Here is a 15,460-nt window from a genome sequence, read left to right as displayed (position 1 = left end):
AGTGTGTTTTGTTTTGTTTTTCAGAAGGGACTACAAATATTTAAGAAGAAATGGTTTCAAACATGACAAAGAAATTACTGGTATTGTTCTATATTCTTCTGAGGGAACAATACTCCCAGAAACAAAAATAAAATAAAACTGGCTGACAGCCAGCCCACAGTACACTACTGGCAAAGAGATACAATGAGGTTTTTCTACACCTGCCTGATTAGTCAAACATAGCATGGAGCTGGGATCTTCAATAAGCATTCCTGTAACAAACTTCTACCAGCTCCACCAAGTAAACTCCCAACCTCTGGAAGAATATTTGCATACAAATGGTCTTCAAAGTATTCCAATATCATCAGCTGGCAATCTGGAAAAGGGGCATATACCTAGCTATGCTTTCTTCCTTCCATATTAAAAGCAGGTCAGAATCACAAAGCAATTTTAAAACTTCTTGCTGGTTCTTAAAATCTCTCCGTAGTTCTATAATAAATAAAATGTTCCTCTTGCAGGACAGCAAAAGAACCACTCCAGAGTGGGGTGTGGTCAGGAAAGGATGTTATCAGGCCAAATGCCACACAAGCCTACATGACCTTCGGGCTCTTAAGAAGTTTTGTTCACTGCACAGTCTATGCCCTGTGAAATTTTTACCTCCCTTTTCCAACAGGTTCTTCATTCTAGCCCTGTACTTGTAAGAAACTTTAGGACATGGATATACCTCCTAGTTATGCATTGCTCTAGTACAAATCTAACAGTTTGATTCTTCACTGTTAAAGCAGTACAAGTGAATAAGAGATACAGTTCTGCTGTGTTAACTCCTGGAATCTTGAATTGCAGTTGCTAGCAACAAATGTGACCACCACGGTTATCAAGCCATGCCAACAACAATATTTTCTGAGGGGACCAAACAATTGTCTCTTTCCTAATCACATCAGTAAAAAGTATTTCATCTCCTGAAGAAAAAACAACACAGCTGAGGATATTAGCTTACTAATTAAAATGAAGTATGAAGTCTAGCAGACATAGAAGTCCAGAAGCCTTCTAATACAAGTTGTCTATAGTAAAGTGATTACAAATTAAAGTTGTCATGATACATACAATAAAAAAAGTTTGAGTGAGCTGGAATCCATCCAGTGGAATGAAAAACCAATGAGCAAACTATAGAAAATACAGAGTCTATAGTGACTCTAAAAACAAAGGGATGTCCAAGATCAGCTGTGCAAACGCAGATGGTAACAGTCAGTGAGAAGTGGAAGATGAGAGCTCTAGTATCTGTAATTCACACTCATATGAGTGCTTTGTATAAGAGAAGTTTAGAAGTTGGTATTATCTCTAAACCACCATTGTAAATTCCTATGCTACCTATAGGTACAGATACTGAAGTGAAAAAGGCAGTATTTAGTCTTTTTCAAAAGCAGAGGTATTGTGTGATATGTCAACAGACTTCTTGAGTCCTCTACCTAATCATTTATTCAAATCACCATTAAAATATTTTTAGGACTGAACTAACAACATACAACATTCTGTAGTACTGTCTTCCACAGAGGACACTAAGCTCCTTTAAGGCAGACAGTAATCTAAATGACCTATCACAAGATAAACGGACAATAATTGAGACAGAAGAAGAAAACATACAACAGTCTCTCACACTCCACCTGGAAATATGACATAAGGACATGAAATACAGCATATAAGAAATTTTAGCACCTTGGCACATGCCCAAGAAAGAAAACAACCAAGCAACAATTCCTTCCTATAGCAGAAACACATTTTGACTAGATTAAGGAACAAACAAGAAAGGCCCAATCCTGACTGGGGAGATGGTAGGAAAGAACTGTTTCTCGTCAAAAGTTTTGGCTTTTACCTGTTTGTATTCTAAAAGAAAGACACATCTGGGTGATATTTACTGGAAACCTTATGTTCAGTTTTCATCCCTATTATTCATTAGTTGCATGTATTTTCCAGTTCAAATAGTTCAGCAGCAGCCAAGCCCTGAAACTATTCCCCCAGCTGCAACCAGTTCCCATCCTGAAAGCAAAAATGGCCAAGACATTGATAACACATATTAGGGTTATTCAGCATATCTCAGTGAAGTTGTCTCAGTCTTGAGAGCATTTACTTTCAAAGCAAGGTAATCACCAGGTGTTCCCTTAAACTTAAAAAAAGAAAAAACCAAATAAAACAAAAACCTACCACTCATAACTTCTTTCCTTATAGCTCTTGGTGAGAAATATGGGATATTGGAATATTCATTCATTTCCTCAACTTCTCACTAGTACTTCACATAATTTCATATTTATATTCTGGGGGAAGCAGCCTTAGGCAGAAGGCACTTGTTCTCTGTGTACTGTTAACAATGCAACATTCCCCTTCTACACATTTCATTCATTTAAAGACATGAATTAGGACTACTGCTTTTATTTTACTTGCAGATACTCTCCAAATGCCACAGCTAATACATTTGTTTCCTGTACCATATTATTCATCTTAAAAGAGCAACGGAACAACAAGTAACGTATGAATAGAAAATAAAAAAGCCAGGAATATAACAAGTACCTTTCAAGAACTGCAGCTTTGACTTCTCCCCTTTGACTACTCATAACATTCCATTCAGTTTATTATGTAATAACTCTGTACCAGTATTCACTAGAAACCCTTGTGGACAATTAACAAATTGGCAAATGAAAAGTAAGAGAAAACAGCATCTCCAAGGAGACAGTTTTCAAAACATTTTATGTCTTACATTGCTAGAAACCCTGCAAAAAGAGAGATACTACTGCATCACTCAGCGCCGTGTTGAACATGACCTTTCTTGTAATAGACATGAAAAGATGAACATTCAGAAAATCAAGTTTCTAAAGAAATCGCACATTTGCTCGTTACTATACTTGTCACTAAGACTTACTTCCATGTTTCATACGATTATATGAGGTAGTGATGCTTTTCACTATAAAGGCACATAATATAAATTTTTTTAAAAATTGCATAATATCTGAAGTGTTTAAGAAACCAAAACTTTTTCAGTTACACCTCTTGCTAGACTTATAGACAATATGCAAATTGTGTGAGGGTACAGAAGAAACAACTTTACTTACAGCAGCTTGTTGTTGTTTTAATTTGTCTCTGTACTCTTCCAGTTCTTGAAGACTAAGTACTGGAGGAAGCCTCTGCATATAAACAATAAATTAAATTCAGTGAGAAATTAAAGGATGTTAAATCACACGTAGTATTAACTAAGCAATCAATTTCATTAAAGAAACATTCTTATTGCTTTTGCAATCTAATTTGCAGAATTAATCCATTACTTCAAATGATGGATACTGAAATCAATTAGTGGTAAGATATACAACGTATTATCATAATTGCCTCATAATTACCTCAAAGTTACTTTATTTTAAGCCATATATATATATATATATACACACAACCCCCCCAACAAGGAAATTATTATGTCTCAGTTAGTTTGCTAAAAAAAAAATACACAAAATATAGAATGGACTTTTTTTTTCCTGAACATTTTGGCTTTTTCACTATAGTTTGAATTATGAAGCATCTGTTAGCACAATGGATATTAATGCTACCACATTAAAAGAGACTGCACCAACACTATACACTAGAACTGCAACATGACATAGGAGAGTACAGTTTCACATTAATGTAAGATATAAGAAACAAAACAAAAAATAGCTCATTGAAATAAGCATATTTTTCATCTTCATTTTTTTGTTATGCTGCTGTCTTTCTCTTAAGCAGAGAAAAGCTTACCTCTAACTCATACTTCACAATATCAAAGGAATCATTGGAAAAATAAACTTCTTCAATGCTGTTAATTATTTCCTGCTGTGCCTGAGGATCAGTTGGTTCTTCATGTAGTTCTCTGAACTCCTCCTGCACAAAACAAAAAAGGATTTCCATAATGTAATAACACACCCTAACAAAAACAATGTTTTAACAAACCAAAAATCTTTCAAAAGCCATTTACAACATTAGTACAAGAAGCAAGGGCAAAAACCAGAAAGATGAGTATGCTGTGGTTTGTTCTTCCCATTAGGGACAGCAAGATATCTAAAACATTTCAAAAAACATAGTACAGATTTCAACGTTGCAGCTCACTTAAACACTTCTTCATCAATACATTTATGGCACAAATGCATGTTGAGTCCATGGATTTTTCCTCCTGAAGTTTAGAAATTCTCATAATAAACTAAAAATAAAGTGGCAGGCTATTTCTCAGAAGGAAAAAAAAAAAACAAAACACCAAAACCCAAACAAACAAAACCTGAATTTTTAAAATCAGAAGAAGCCTCTTTGCAAATGTAAGGTAGACAGTGACACTACAAATGTATAATTTTCCAATTCAGCCCTCACAATTCACTGAAGTAAAAGTCATGTCATTAGACACTTTAATTTTTTACAGGTAAACCCAGAACAGACCTGCCTTCTTTGCACAAGATTAACAGCTCTCAGATTTTAGCACAGTGCTCTAAGCAGAGATGTGCTGTCAGCTTTCTGAAAGCTAATATTCAAGAGGTAAGCATTCCCCTCCTTGCTGTCATGATCTCCCCTCAGTCTTCTCAATGACCCAGCTGCTACCAGTGGTTAGCAAACCAAGAACTGAGCCTCCCCCTCCTGTACTGGACATTGCAACTAATACTAGTCCTGTCCTAGATGTTGTTCCCACCAAAGGAACGAAAAATCCTTCATCAGACACTCTAAAGAGAGAAGTGCTAGGATATTCTTCCATCAAAAATAAAGATAAAAGGGACCAAATTGCTTGATATTGGAATTAAACCCTGGTGAACCAATCCAGAGGACTGAAGAGTCCCATAATGACCCTGAGCCTCCCAACAGTGCCAGGTTGTTACAGTGGGACTAAGTGCCTTTATTTTCATCACCAAGAGCTCAAGGGCTTATTTCACTAGCTAGAGGCATCAGATTTTAGATTAATTGACTAAACAACCACTAACTTGCTTCTTTTGTACATCAACTGAAATAAGGTCAATGTGTACATGTTACGAGGCAAAATGACACTTTTAATGCAAGCAAGGTGCTGTTTTTCTACAGAGTTGGAGGCAGTCAAGGGGTGACGATTGGACGGTTTGGAAGAGCATCAGAAGGAGCCGCTGCTCCTCTGAAATATCTCTCACCGGAAAAGAAGAGAGGGGCGAAAAAAAGAAAAAAAGGAAAGAAAAATAAATAAAAGGGGTGCAAACAAAAAGCAGTGGCTCTGATAAACAGAAAAAAAGATTTCCAGCGGATTTCGTGATCCCGAGCGGCCACAACCGAGGCTGAAGGAGCGGGCGGTGCTCGGGCGCCACCCGCTGGGCCGCGGGCGAGGCCGCAGCTGGAAGGCGTCTTCGAGCCGCGATGGGGCAGCGGGTAACTCGGAGAAAAGCCCTCGGAGCCACCTTCTTCCTCTCCCGGGCGGCCGCAGGCGCCTCTGATCTCGTTTGAAACGCCTGATGCAGTCACTGCCACCAGAGCAGGTGAACGCAGCGACCCATCTACCAACAGCACGCATAGGCAGCAGGTGAACGAGGGAGGGCATGGACTGCACCAACAGGCCGAGAGAAACAAGGAAATAATACAGATCAATAACTATATATATGACAATAATAAATAACAATATCAAAGGAAACCGATGCCGGTTTTTAGGCAAACTCTTAAAGACGCGTTTGGAGCGCGTCCCAAGTGCCACGAGCCACAACAGCGTCTTGCCGAGACGAAAGCAAAGGCTGGGTCAGCTCCTGCCACTGAGCAGCAGAAGGTGCCAACACGAGTTTGCAGGAAGCGCCTGCAGCTCCACACCGGCACCAGAGAGACAGGCAGGACTCCAGGTAGCCAGGACTGTCCCTTCAGCGCCAGCCACACAATTCACCCAGCAGTGACACCTTTCCCCCTCATGTTTCGTCTTTACCAAGATCACGAGAAACAGAGGAGAGGAGGTCTGGTTAGGGATGAGAGCAAAAAGATTTTTGACAAATAGTCCTTTTAGAGTCTGTTTCAACTTTTTAATCTATGGTTTGAAGTTTCCCTCACATGAGGGCACACAGATTGGCAGAGGACACACATTCAAACTCAACAGCATACCACTTTTGCATTAATTTAATTTAGAAAGCAATGAAGCTATTAACTAACCATATGCATTCCTGACCCTTAAAACAAACAAAAATTATTTCCCTCTGGGCTCCTTAACAAATCATAGCTTTATACTGTACATCCCTCTATAAATCAGCTTCACATCTTACAGTACATTTAGTTTTAGCTATATTGAACAAAAATGAACAATTATCCAAGACAGGAAACAGGGTCTACTGAACCACTGCAAATGGAATGATCCAATTTATCATCTGATATTTGCCTACAAGTTCCTGCATTGCTGTTTGCTAAAAGAAAAAATATGAAAAACTAAACCCAAGGAGAAATCCTCAGGATCATTTAAAATCTGCACCATTGACATCTTGTCATATTGGTGAAATAATATGTCAATGCATAGGTCAAGGTAACTGACATCTGATAAAGATGCATTAAGAAAGCCACTGTGGACACATATTCTGGATTTGGAGCCATGTGGTAATGAATTGGAGGCGTGTTTTTAATATTAGGATTTTAATGAAGCCTTATCAATGACCTTTTTGCTGTCATAGAACACCACAGTTTCCAAGACAACCATAAAGCTGATGTTGATGTGACTAGGAAAATTGCTAAGAAAGCATTTTATCCTGCCTCAGAAAGACCGTTCACCTCCATGTTTCTTGTCAAAATACTACTCAGGAAAATATTTTTTAAATGGACAAGGTTTTTCATTACACTGTATATTTTTTTAGAAAAGCAGTCTAATGAGATAACTCTCCAGGAAAAGCTTTAGCTCCCATATAAATTACACTATCTGCCACCAGACTTTATGCCACCTTCCAATACATTACACTCCACTAGTTTCAAGGAATAATATGCTGAAGGCCAATGTATTCACTCACCACTGAAGGATGCAACCACCCTTGGCTACAGTTTATTTGCTGATATTCAATTTTCATCATCCCTTCAGTTAGATATACAAAACAGTTTTGCTATATATAAATAAGCCCACAGTTTCAGGGGCCTCAGCAAAAGCCAGATTTAGCACTGTGGAGCTTGTACTCACACACTTTGCAGAGGGAAAGAAGGAAGTGCTATTGAATCCCTCAAGGCATTTTTCCACCTCAAAACCTTTAACTATTGCCACTTAAGTATCTGCCTTTAAAAAAAGTCATCATTAAAACATACTTGATAGTAAATTTTATGTTAATTCAGCAATTCTAAGAGCTATTCTGAATTTAAAAAATTGCAACAGAGGGAATCATATGATAACAATCATGCAGAGGACTTTGCCATTGCTAAACTGAATCAATTAGATATACAGGAGATGAAGAAGAGCAGCATATTGGCAAGGTGGATCCCACAGTAGTCACTTCAATCCACCTGCCCAGGTTAATGCACATGTTCAGCATTTGGATCTCTCCAAGCAATAAAGGGCCAACTGCCATCTAAGAAGCTGTGTCATGGGCTACTCCTTTTCCCAAAGTTTTCTTCAGCAAGAGGCTTCACCTCCTGAGTAAAACTTGTGTCACTTGTGAAGCCAACTGTGCTTTTCTTTTTCCCCCCACTACTTTGGATCATACTTTCATGGAAATACAATTTATCCTGTCAGGTTGCCATCAGTGCAACCCTCAGCAGCAGATCTCTTCATAATGCTCCCTAAATAGATCAGTGAAAGACAGCTTCTAGGGAGGGAAAGAAAAAAGAAAAACCCTACCAGTCTGATTGCTTTATATACTTGAAGAAGCCATTACTAAATAAAACACAGTGCTTGCATCCACACACTTCTCACATCATTTTGCCTTCCTGTTGCACGGAAATAAAAGTTTACAATCTAGGAGCCTGTGGCAATTCCTTGAAATATATTTCAGAAGAGTCATCTCATTGCAGACTCATCTGAAATGCAGTTTAGCAAGTTTTAGATGACTACCCAGCTATTTCCCAGTGCGTCACACTCCTACTCTCCTTGTATTCTATGCTGCCTGTAACAGCAAAACCAATATTGCTCTGTTGAATGAAGCATTACTGGTAGGGAGTTGAAGCAAACACCTCCTGTATTCCAGTTACTATCAACTAAAAGACTTGGGAAGTGAAGACGTTGAAAAAAGGTAACTGATACTACTCAGATAAAAAAAAAAAAATTCTAATCTAATTAGAAGCTGAAGTTCAGTAACAGCCTATGTACCTCTACCCAGAGAGTGCCAGGAGCCAAGTCTATGCTATACTCACTTGGACACAGCTTCCTTCTCTTTGTCATGAGACAAAAACACACCAATGAATATGGTGTAGACTTATATCCTTCCATTTTGAACAGGAATGATACTTCTGTTAAAAGCTAATCCTAAATACCAGGATGAGGGCCCTGTTCAACAGATTCAATCAGCAGATATACTGCAACACCCTACCACTTTGAAATTAAAAAATATAAAAAAGTATTTATATACATATATACATAAACCAAATATTTTATCTATATACAAATAGATAGATAGATATAAAATATGTGTTCTGTAATGTATATATAACTATATCCATAAACTCACTTTGTTTTCCCTCCCTTCTTCTCGCCCGCTTTCCCCCACATGTAGGAAGGCAGTCCCACAGGGAAGTTTTAGGTATTCCATATCTTTGACACAAAAAGCCCAGAACTTTCTTTTGGTCTTTGCTCCTTCAGTATGTATAGAGAGTACTTATTAAAAAGCTCTCACTAAACCAAAACAAACTGTGAAAACAGCTCTCCTGATTAAGAGAACAAAGCTGATCCATAGAATAGCTATTAGCCACACCACCACTTAATGCACTCCTTTGAAGCACTCAGCTACTGCTGGGGAAATAGAAGCCCACATAGACTAACAAAGCCACACTTCTATATCTATAGGAAAAGCATTAAAAAATAAACTTTTGGTGTTGTCTACCACCATAAGCCACAAGGTCAAATAATATTTGTATATTGTGTATGAGCTGATTATCATCAAAATAAACATAATCTAATTCCAAGTCAATTCATCATTAACCCCACACACTTGAATTCAAGCATAGAAAATACCTATCTCACCCTTTTGTGACTGCAAATCTGCAAAACAAAACTGTTATCAGCTTGGGAAACAACAGAGCTGACAATTCCAGAATGGTTCAAAAAGAATCAGTTTGCCAGGGTGATCAAGGCATACCAGTGAAGTAAGGTATCTCAGACAAAAAAGATATTAAGTATTTCTGCAAACAACTTTCTCTTCTAGATATCATAGAATCATCATAGAATCATAGAATGGTTTGGATTGGAAGGGACCTTAGAGACCATCTAATTCCAACCCACCTTTCACTAGACCAAGTTGCTCAGAGTCCCATCCAGTCTGGCCTTGAGCACCTTCAGGGATGGGGCATCCACAGCTTCTCTGGTCAACCTATTATATCCAGCCCAGCAGTTCAGATTTGACTGTTCTAACACAGACTTAAACTATTATAAACTTACATCTTACCATGATACAATTACTATTATACACATACTTCTCTGTGTGAGTTGGCTGTATGAGTCTGTATTGCAACGCAGAGTAAAGCAAGTTTCCTAGTGAGTTGGCTTCATGTGATGGAAGCAAATTGAAATTTTTCAAGATAGTTGCAGAACTTATTGGAGTACTGGTTAATGTGAGTGCATTCACTCAGTAAAATATCCAGGCACCAAATAATTTCATTCCTTAAAAATAAAAAACTGAGAAGCACAATCATCATTGAACATGCTGGCCAGCAAGCAGTCAGCAAACTAACAACTTTCAGACATCAAAGGAATTATGCCGGGTTTGCCATCAAGAGATGAATTGTCAACATGTTCTTCTTCCTGTGCTCCATATTTCCCATTTGACCTCCTAACTACTGTGACAGTCCCTCATCTCAAAAACATGGTTTTGTTCCTTGAGTCAGCATCATCTAATAATGGCTTGTGCTTTTGCCAGTAATTCATGCTGGCCCTGCAGCCTTTCACTCTGCATACCCCTCCATAGCTTTAACACAGTTTTTTGAAGCTTTCAGTAACACTTGCCCTAAATCAATCTGGAGATATGAAATCGAATGTGGAAGTGTGATGATGAAAGTGCAGCATCATAACCATTCTGTCATCAAACATCTTGAGACTTTCATGATTCAAGATATAAACAAAAACAGTTATAAAAACAGGGCAGCAAAGAACAACATTTATGTTCAAGTAGCAGCTTGAAACAGTACAAAGTTATGCTTTTACTCATTGCCTTTAAAAATCTGCACCTTTTCCTAAGTCTTTACTTTTGCATTCAAAAGTGAATTCTCTTTACCAAACCTGTCCATTAAAATACAATAATTATTGAGAGGCATTAGATTATATCATGCAAAGCTGCTTGATCCTGTAATTATAATGCAATTCTGTTTTGTGACATCAGTACATTGCCATGGCACTGAATACAGCTTTAGATCAAAATAAATACCAATATCCAAAAGCTCAATGACTTTCAATTTCTGTGCAGTAGTGAAACCTAACCTCCTTGACAGTTACTCATACCATAAACAGAGACAACATCTCCCTCTCCCCAACCCTCAAAATTTCTGTTTTCAGCATATCTGAATCTATGCTCCCAGTGACAAGAAACATATTACTGCGCCTCATCTCCTGAAAAGTAAAATTCTACAATAAAGGCTTTAACAAAGCTGAGGAGGCATGACAATGTAAATCCTTCCTCTTAAAGAAATGGGCTGGAAGTAAAGTTACTGGGACAAATGGCTTGGGACCCTAGCCAGAAGTTAAACTGATCAAAACACAGTAGTTTTATTCATCATACTCTTAGAATCATAGAATGGCTCAAGTTGGAAGGGACGCGTAAGGATCATCAAGTTCAATTCCCAGCTCCTCGCAGGACTACCTGAATATAAACCATATGACTAAGAGCATCATACAGATAATCAAATAACCACTCAAATTTATAAGAGTTTCATTCAATACAGCTTTTTGAGGAGGTAAAAGCAACTCTGAATATATTCCAAATATAGAATGTTGTCCTGGTTAGAACGGCTGGGACCAATTCATCCCTGGATGGGTGTAACCCAAAACTGTGTATTCTATAGCCTCCATGCCATTTCCCAAAAACTGCTGTCAGTAGAGGCCTGCAAGGTGGGAAGATGTTCCTGTACCCTTTTATGGAATTCCCCGCTCTGATATCCTTATATGGAATTTCCCGCTCTGATAAGAGGGACTGAGCATCCACATGCCCTTTTATGGAATTCCCTACTCTGAGGGAGGGACTGAGCACTCCCGCCTGAACTGGAGAGTATATAACTGGGAGTTTCAGAGCCTTGGGACTCTCTCTCGTGGGACCCAGAGGAAGACAGCAGACCACCGCTGCTCCCAACCAGGCTGAGACCACCACCCTCAACTGGACTGCAATCACCACTTCTGACCAGACTGCAGCAGCTCTCCCACCAGCAGGTTTTATCCCCTCTCCCTTTGCTTTGGACTCGGGGGGTGGGCCAAGGTACACCACTTTTGTTCATACCCCAGGGTGCTGGGTTTGTACATTTGGGTTTTGTGGGTTAAAACCAATTGTCTGTCTGTATACTTGTACTTATTGCATTATTTTAATAAATTGTTATTCTGACTTATAAATCTCTCTTTTGAATTGAGTTCATTTTGCCTTGCTGGTTAACTTTTAAACCAGCACAAATGTATATTCTGAATATAGTTGTTTTTTTGAGAACTAGTCACTTAAAACATTTTTGAAGGAAAAAAACATAATATAGAATTACAAAGTGGTTTGGGTTGGAAGGAACCATAGAGATCATCTAGTTATAACCCCTCTGCCATGGGCAGGGACACCTTTCACTAGATCAGGTTGCTCAGGGCCTCATCCATCCTGGCCTTAAACACCACCAGGGTTGGGGCATCAACAACTTCTCTGGGCAACCTGTTCCAGTGCCTCACCACCCTCACAGTAAAGAATTTCTTCCTAACATCTAATCTAAATCTACCCTAAATATTAAAAGACTGAAAAACATAAAAGCTTTATTCTGTGGCACAGGAGAGAATAACACTTTAATTCTATCAACTCTAAAAAAAAAAGTAATCAGATTAAAAGTTCCAATGTTGATGCAATCTAGGTTTTTCAGGCCCAGATTTCTGTTTGCAGGACAGATGCAGATAATTTTTTCACATTGCATATGTTTGACATAAATGTATGAAAAAAATACAAATTATTGAGAAATATTCGATTTCCCATTATTGTTGATACACAGCTTAGACTTACCAGACATGTAACATCAAACTATTACAGAACGGAAATCTAGCCAAGATACCCTTCATCTACTTTTACGTGAAGAGTCAACTTCGTTAAAAACACAGTTTGAAACTGGATGCTCAGTGTGTGGCAAGAATCTGCAATTCTGAAATCTAAGCCATGGAGATGAGACAGTTCTTTCAACATCGCTGCGACTGAATACTTTTGCTCTTTGATATCAATATATTGGCCACTGTTTAATAGAGTATCACGTACCAATTCAGAGATTCTTACTTGATTTTTTAAATATAAAGTAATGCTGATTTTCTGGTTGGCCTCAGCATAAGCACCATATTACACAGTACTTATACAGAGGAAAAGAAACACAAGCAGTCTTTTGGGTTGGTTTTTTATTGTAAAAATGGCCATCCAAATTCAAGTCAGTGACTTAAATATCTTATTGGTTGAAGGCAAAGCCCAGATTAGGGGAGACTAATAGAATAAATCCACAGAAGTCTTGTTAATCATCCACTCAGATCAAAAGGGTATAAGGAATGGTCAAATAATGGGGCAATTGTTCCCTGACACACAAGTTATTCAGCATGACTTGTGAGATGAGACTGAGCTGCCATTAGTTAAGTATTGAGACCCACAAAATGCCAAAAGCTATTATTATTATAAAGATACAACTTTTAAAGTAGAACATGAGGTTAACTATATATGCTGAAGATCAAAACCATGACACTACAAAATATACTTACAGCACCAAAACCATGAAGAGACTAAATATGAAGACCAGAAATATACAGGCCACCCATATAGTATCTACTTTCCAAAGTAAACATTAAAAAAGGCATTTTCCTTTCTCCTTCTTTTTTTTTCAATTCACTCCACCAAGAAACCTAGATAATATTAAGATCAGCATCCAAACTCAAAAGTTTCAAGAAAGAAATTTTCATGCAAGTTCATTCAGAGTTGGTGAACAAGTTTGTCTCACAGCTCTTAGTTCTTTCATAAAATAAAATATTTTCAGCAAGAAACAAAACTCTAAAAGAACAACAGCAAACCTTGTTTTAAATAAAAAAAAACACAACTAAGTGTCATCAAACTATAAAATGAAAAAATAAAAACTAAGGACATGGGAGTGGAGGGATGTTGTATCATACCTTAGTAGGAATCCGAAAGCTTTCAATGGGACTGAGGTCATTAACACTCTCCTGAGGAATTCTTAGACCCTTTAAGAGAATTTTCATAATCAGTTACAATTGATTACTTTATGTGTCTTGCAATCAAACTGCACAAGTCTTACCTGATGTTGAACAGACATCTGTAGATCCTTTGACAAATACTCTGACATGGCTGGAAGGCTAAGACCTTATTCTAGAAACATTTAAGCAAGACCATTGGTCTATAAATTATGCTCCTCAAACATCTAAGCATTTCCAACTTTATGCTGCACTATGCACGTTTTCAGTGCAGTTTACTAACATTCTCTTCATAAAGTTCACTTACATCCTCCTCTCAACTTCCAGACATTACTTTAAATTTTAAAATGAATGGTCCAAAAACCATAAGTACTCCTGCAGTTGATGCCAACAGTTTTTTTGTAAGCCCCTTTCAGGCTCTAGGTACCTATATTTCCTTGAAACAAAAGGGCCTCTGCAAAACTACTATGTGAGTTTACAATGAGAAAAGTTTTGTATTTGTCCTTTGAAAAGGACAATGCTAAAGTGTTGTACATCCCTTCTGTCACTACTATATTTTACAATTGCTTCATCTTCCCAAAATGCAAAACCTCTTCATTTTGGTTTGGATTCTCAGATTTCATTGTGCATCATTTCAAAATATCCTCCCTTTCAGTTACCACCATCAAAGATGACTCACCTCTATGCATCAGAAATTCAAGGTAAGGAACAAACAAAGCAACTGCTGCAGCTTCTTGTACTTCACACAAAATCCTTCACATATACTCTCAAAAATCAGCAGTACTAGCAGCTTATCTCCAGAAGCAATCAAAAGTTTCACTTATCAAATGCTAAATGGAACTTTATCCTTTCCAAGGACTGAAAATTGCTCAAGCCGCATCATTTTTAGACCACAACATCTCCACACTGGGCAGACTTCCCACTATTTTTCTTAGTCAAGCTGTAAACTCATCAAGTACCCCGATACTGAAGGGAAACAGAAGATTATTTTGCAAATTCCACTTCTGTGCCAGTATTCATTTTTAAGCCCTGCCTCCTGCATAAGCATTATGACTCTGAGGACATAGTTTAAAAAAAGAAAAGTTTCTGACTTTCTCATCATTTTCTATAACTATCTAGAATATTTGATGTGGTAGGTGACACAAGTGATTATTTAAGTTCTTCAATCTAGACACATGGACAAACAGGCTTCATTTCAGATGTATCTCATATACCTGAATTATCAAATGTTCTGCTGATACACTTGTTTAAAAAGGCTCTCAACCTTAGAAATACTGGTCCAAACGTAGGCTTAGATCTACATAATCCTAAAGACCACTGGTACAACTGGTACACAGCAGTGCGGTGACAGACACACACCGAGTGCTCTGGCACACATTCAATATGTGCCCACCCAAATACGTCCCCGGCACCTCCACAGCCTCGTCTACCTTTGGACCGAAAGCGTTTGCTGTCAGACAAAGCCACGCTACCGAAACACAGCCCAGCGCTACAAAATTACATGTCAAAAAGGGAACCTGACACAGGCCGGCCCTGTCATCTCCAACACCGATTAGTCTGGTGTGACACAGCTACGCGCTGGCACCTGCGCACGCTTCCATTTCTCGGTGTAAAGAGAAAAACAAGGTGGATGCCTGTGCCCCGAGAGAGACCTCACACGCCCCGAGCCCTCCCTCATCGGGCAGCCGGGCAGAGGGCGATGCCCGCGCCTCGCTGGCCCTCCAGGGGGCCCGGGCACGGCGGCCCTAGGAGAGTCCGGGACCCCCGCGGAGAAACCCCCCTTAGAAGAACCGCTCACCTGGCGGGTCATCAGCGACTTGATCTTCTGCATGATGGCCCCGCCGCCCCCCTGACAGCGCTCAGCGGCCCCGCGCGGCGCCGGGGCACGGCGCAGCCATGTTGGGCGCCACCTGACCGCGCCCGCCCGCGGCTCCCTGGGACCGGTAGTTCTGCGGCGGCGGCGCC

The 15,460-nt window shown here is 39.0% G+C and overlaps 1 protein-coding gene across 4 annotated transcripts in view; it reads right to left on the bottom strand.

The window, feature by feature from the left end:
* VPS50 (VPS50, EARP/GARPII complex subunit) overlaps positions 1–15,447 on the bottom strand; it is an 85,615-nt gene extending 70,168 nt beyond the window's left edge. For 2 of the 4 annotated variants that reach the window (XM_027684723.1, XM_027684725.1), the window contains exons 1-4: positions 15,294–15,447; positions 13,457–13,525; positions 3,751–3,873; positions 3,081–3,152 (exon numbers count right to left, since the gene is read on the bottom strand). In XM_027684723.1, the coding sequence (XP_027540524.1) occupies positions 3,081–3,152; positions 3,751–3,873; positions 13,457–13,525; positions 15,294–15,326 (297 nt within the window). In that variant the 5' untranslated portion in view covers positions 15,327–15,447. The remainder of the gene's footprint in view (positions 1–3,080; positions 3,153–3,750; positions 3,874–13,456; positions 13,526–15,293) is intronic. The other 2 variants (XM_027684722.1, XM_027684724.1) reach the window with 1 other exon arrangement.
* Positions 15,448–15,460: the final 13 nt, after the last annotated feature.

Source organism: Neopelma chrysocephalum, unplaced genomic scaffold (assembly GCF_003984885.1).
Source record: "Neopelma chrysocephalum unplaced genomic scaffold, ASM398488v2 Primary Assembly neopelma1_67, whole genome shotgun sequence".
In the NCBI taxonomy this organism is placed as follows: domain Eukaryota; kingdom Metazoa; phylum Chordata; class Aves; order Passeriformes; family Pipridae; genus Neopelma; species Neopelma chrysocephalum.
Note: the sequence above shows the minus strand (reverse complement) of the source record. Positions and strands in the feature narration are given on the sequence as shown.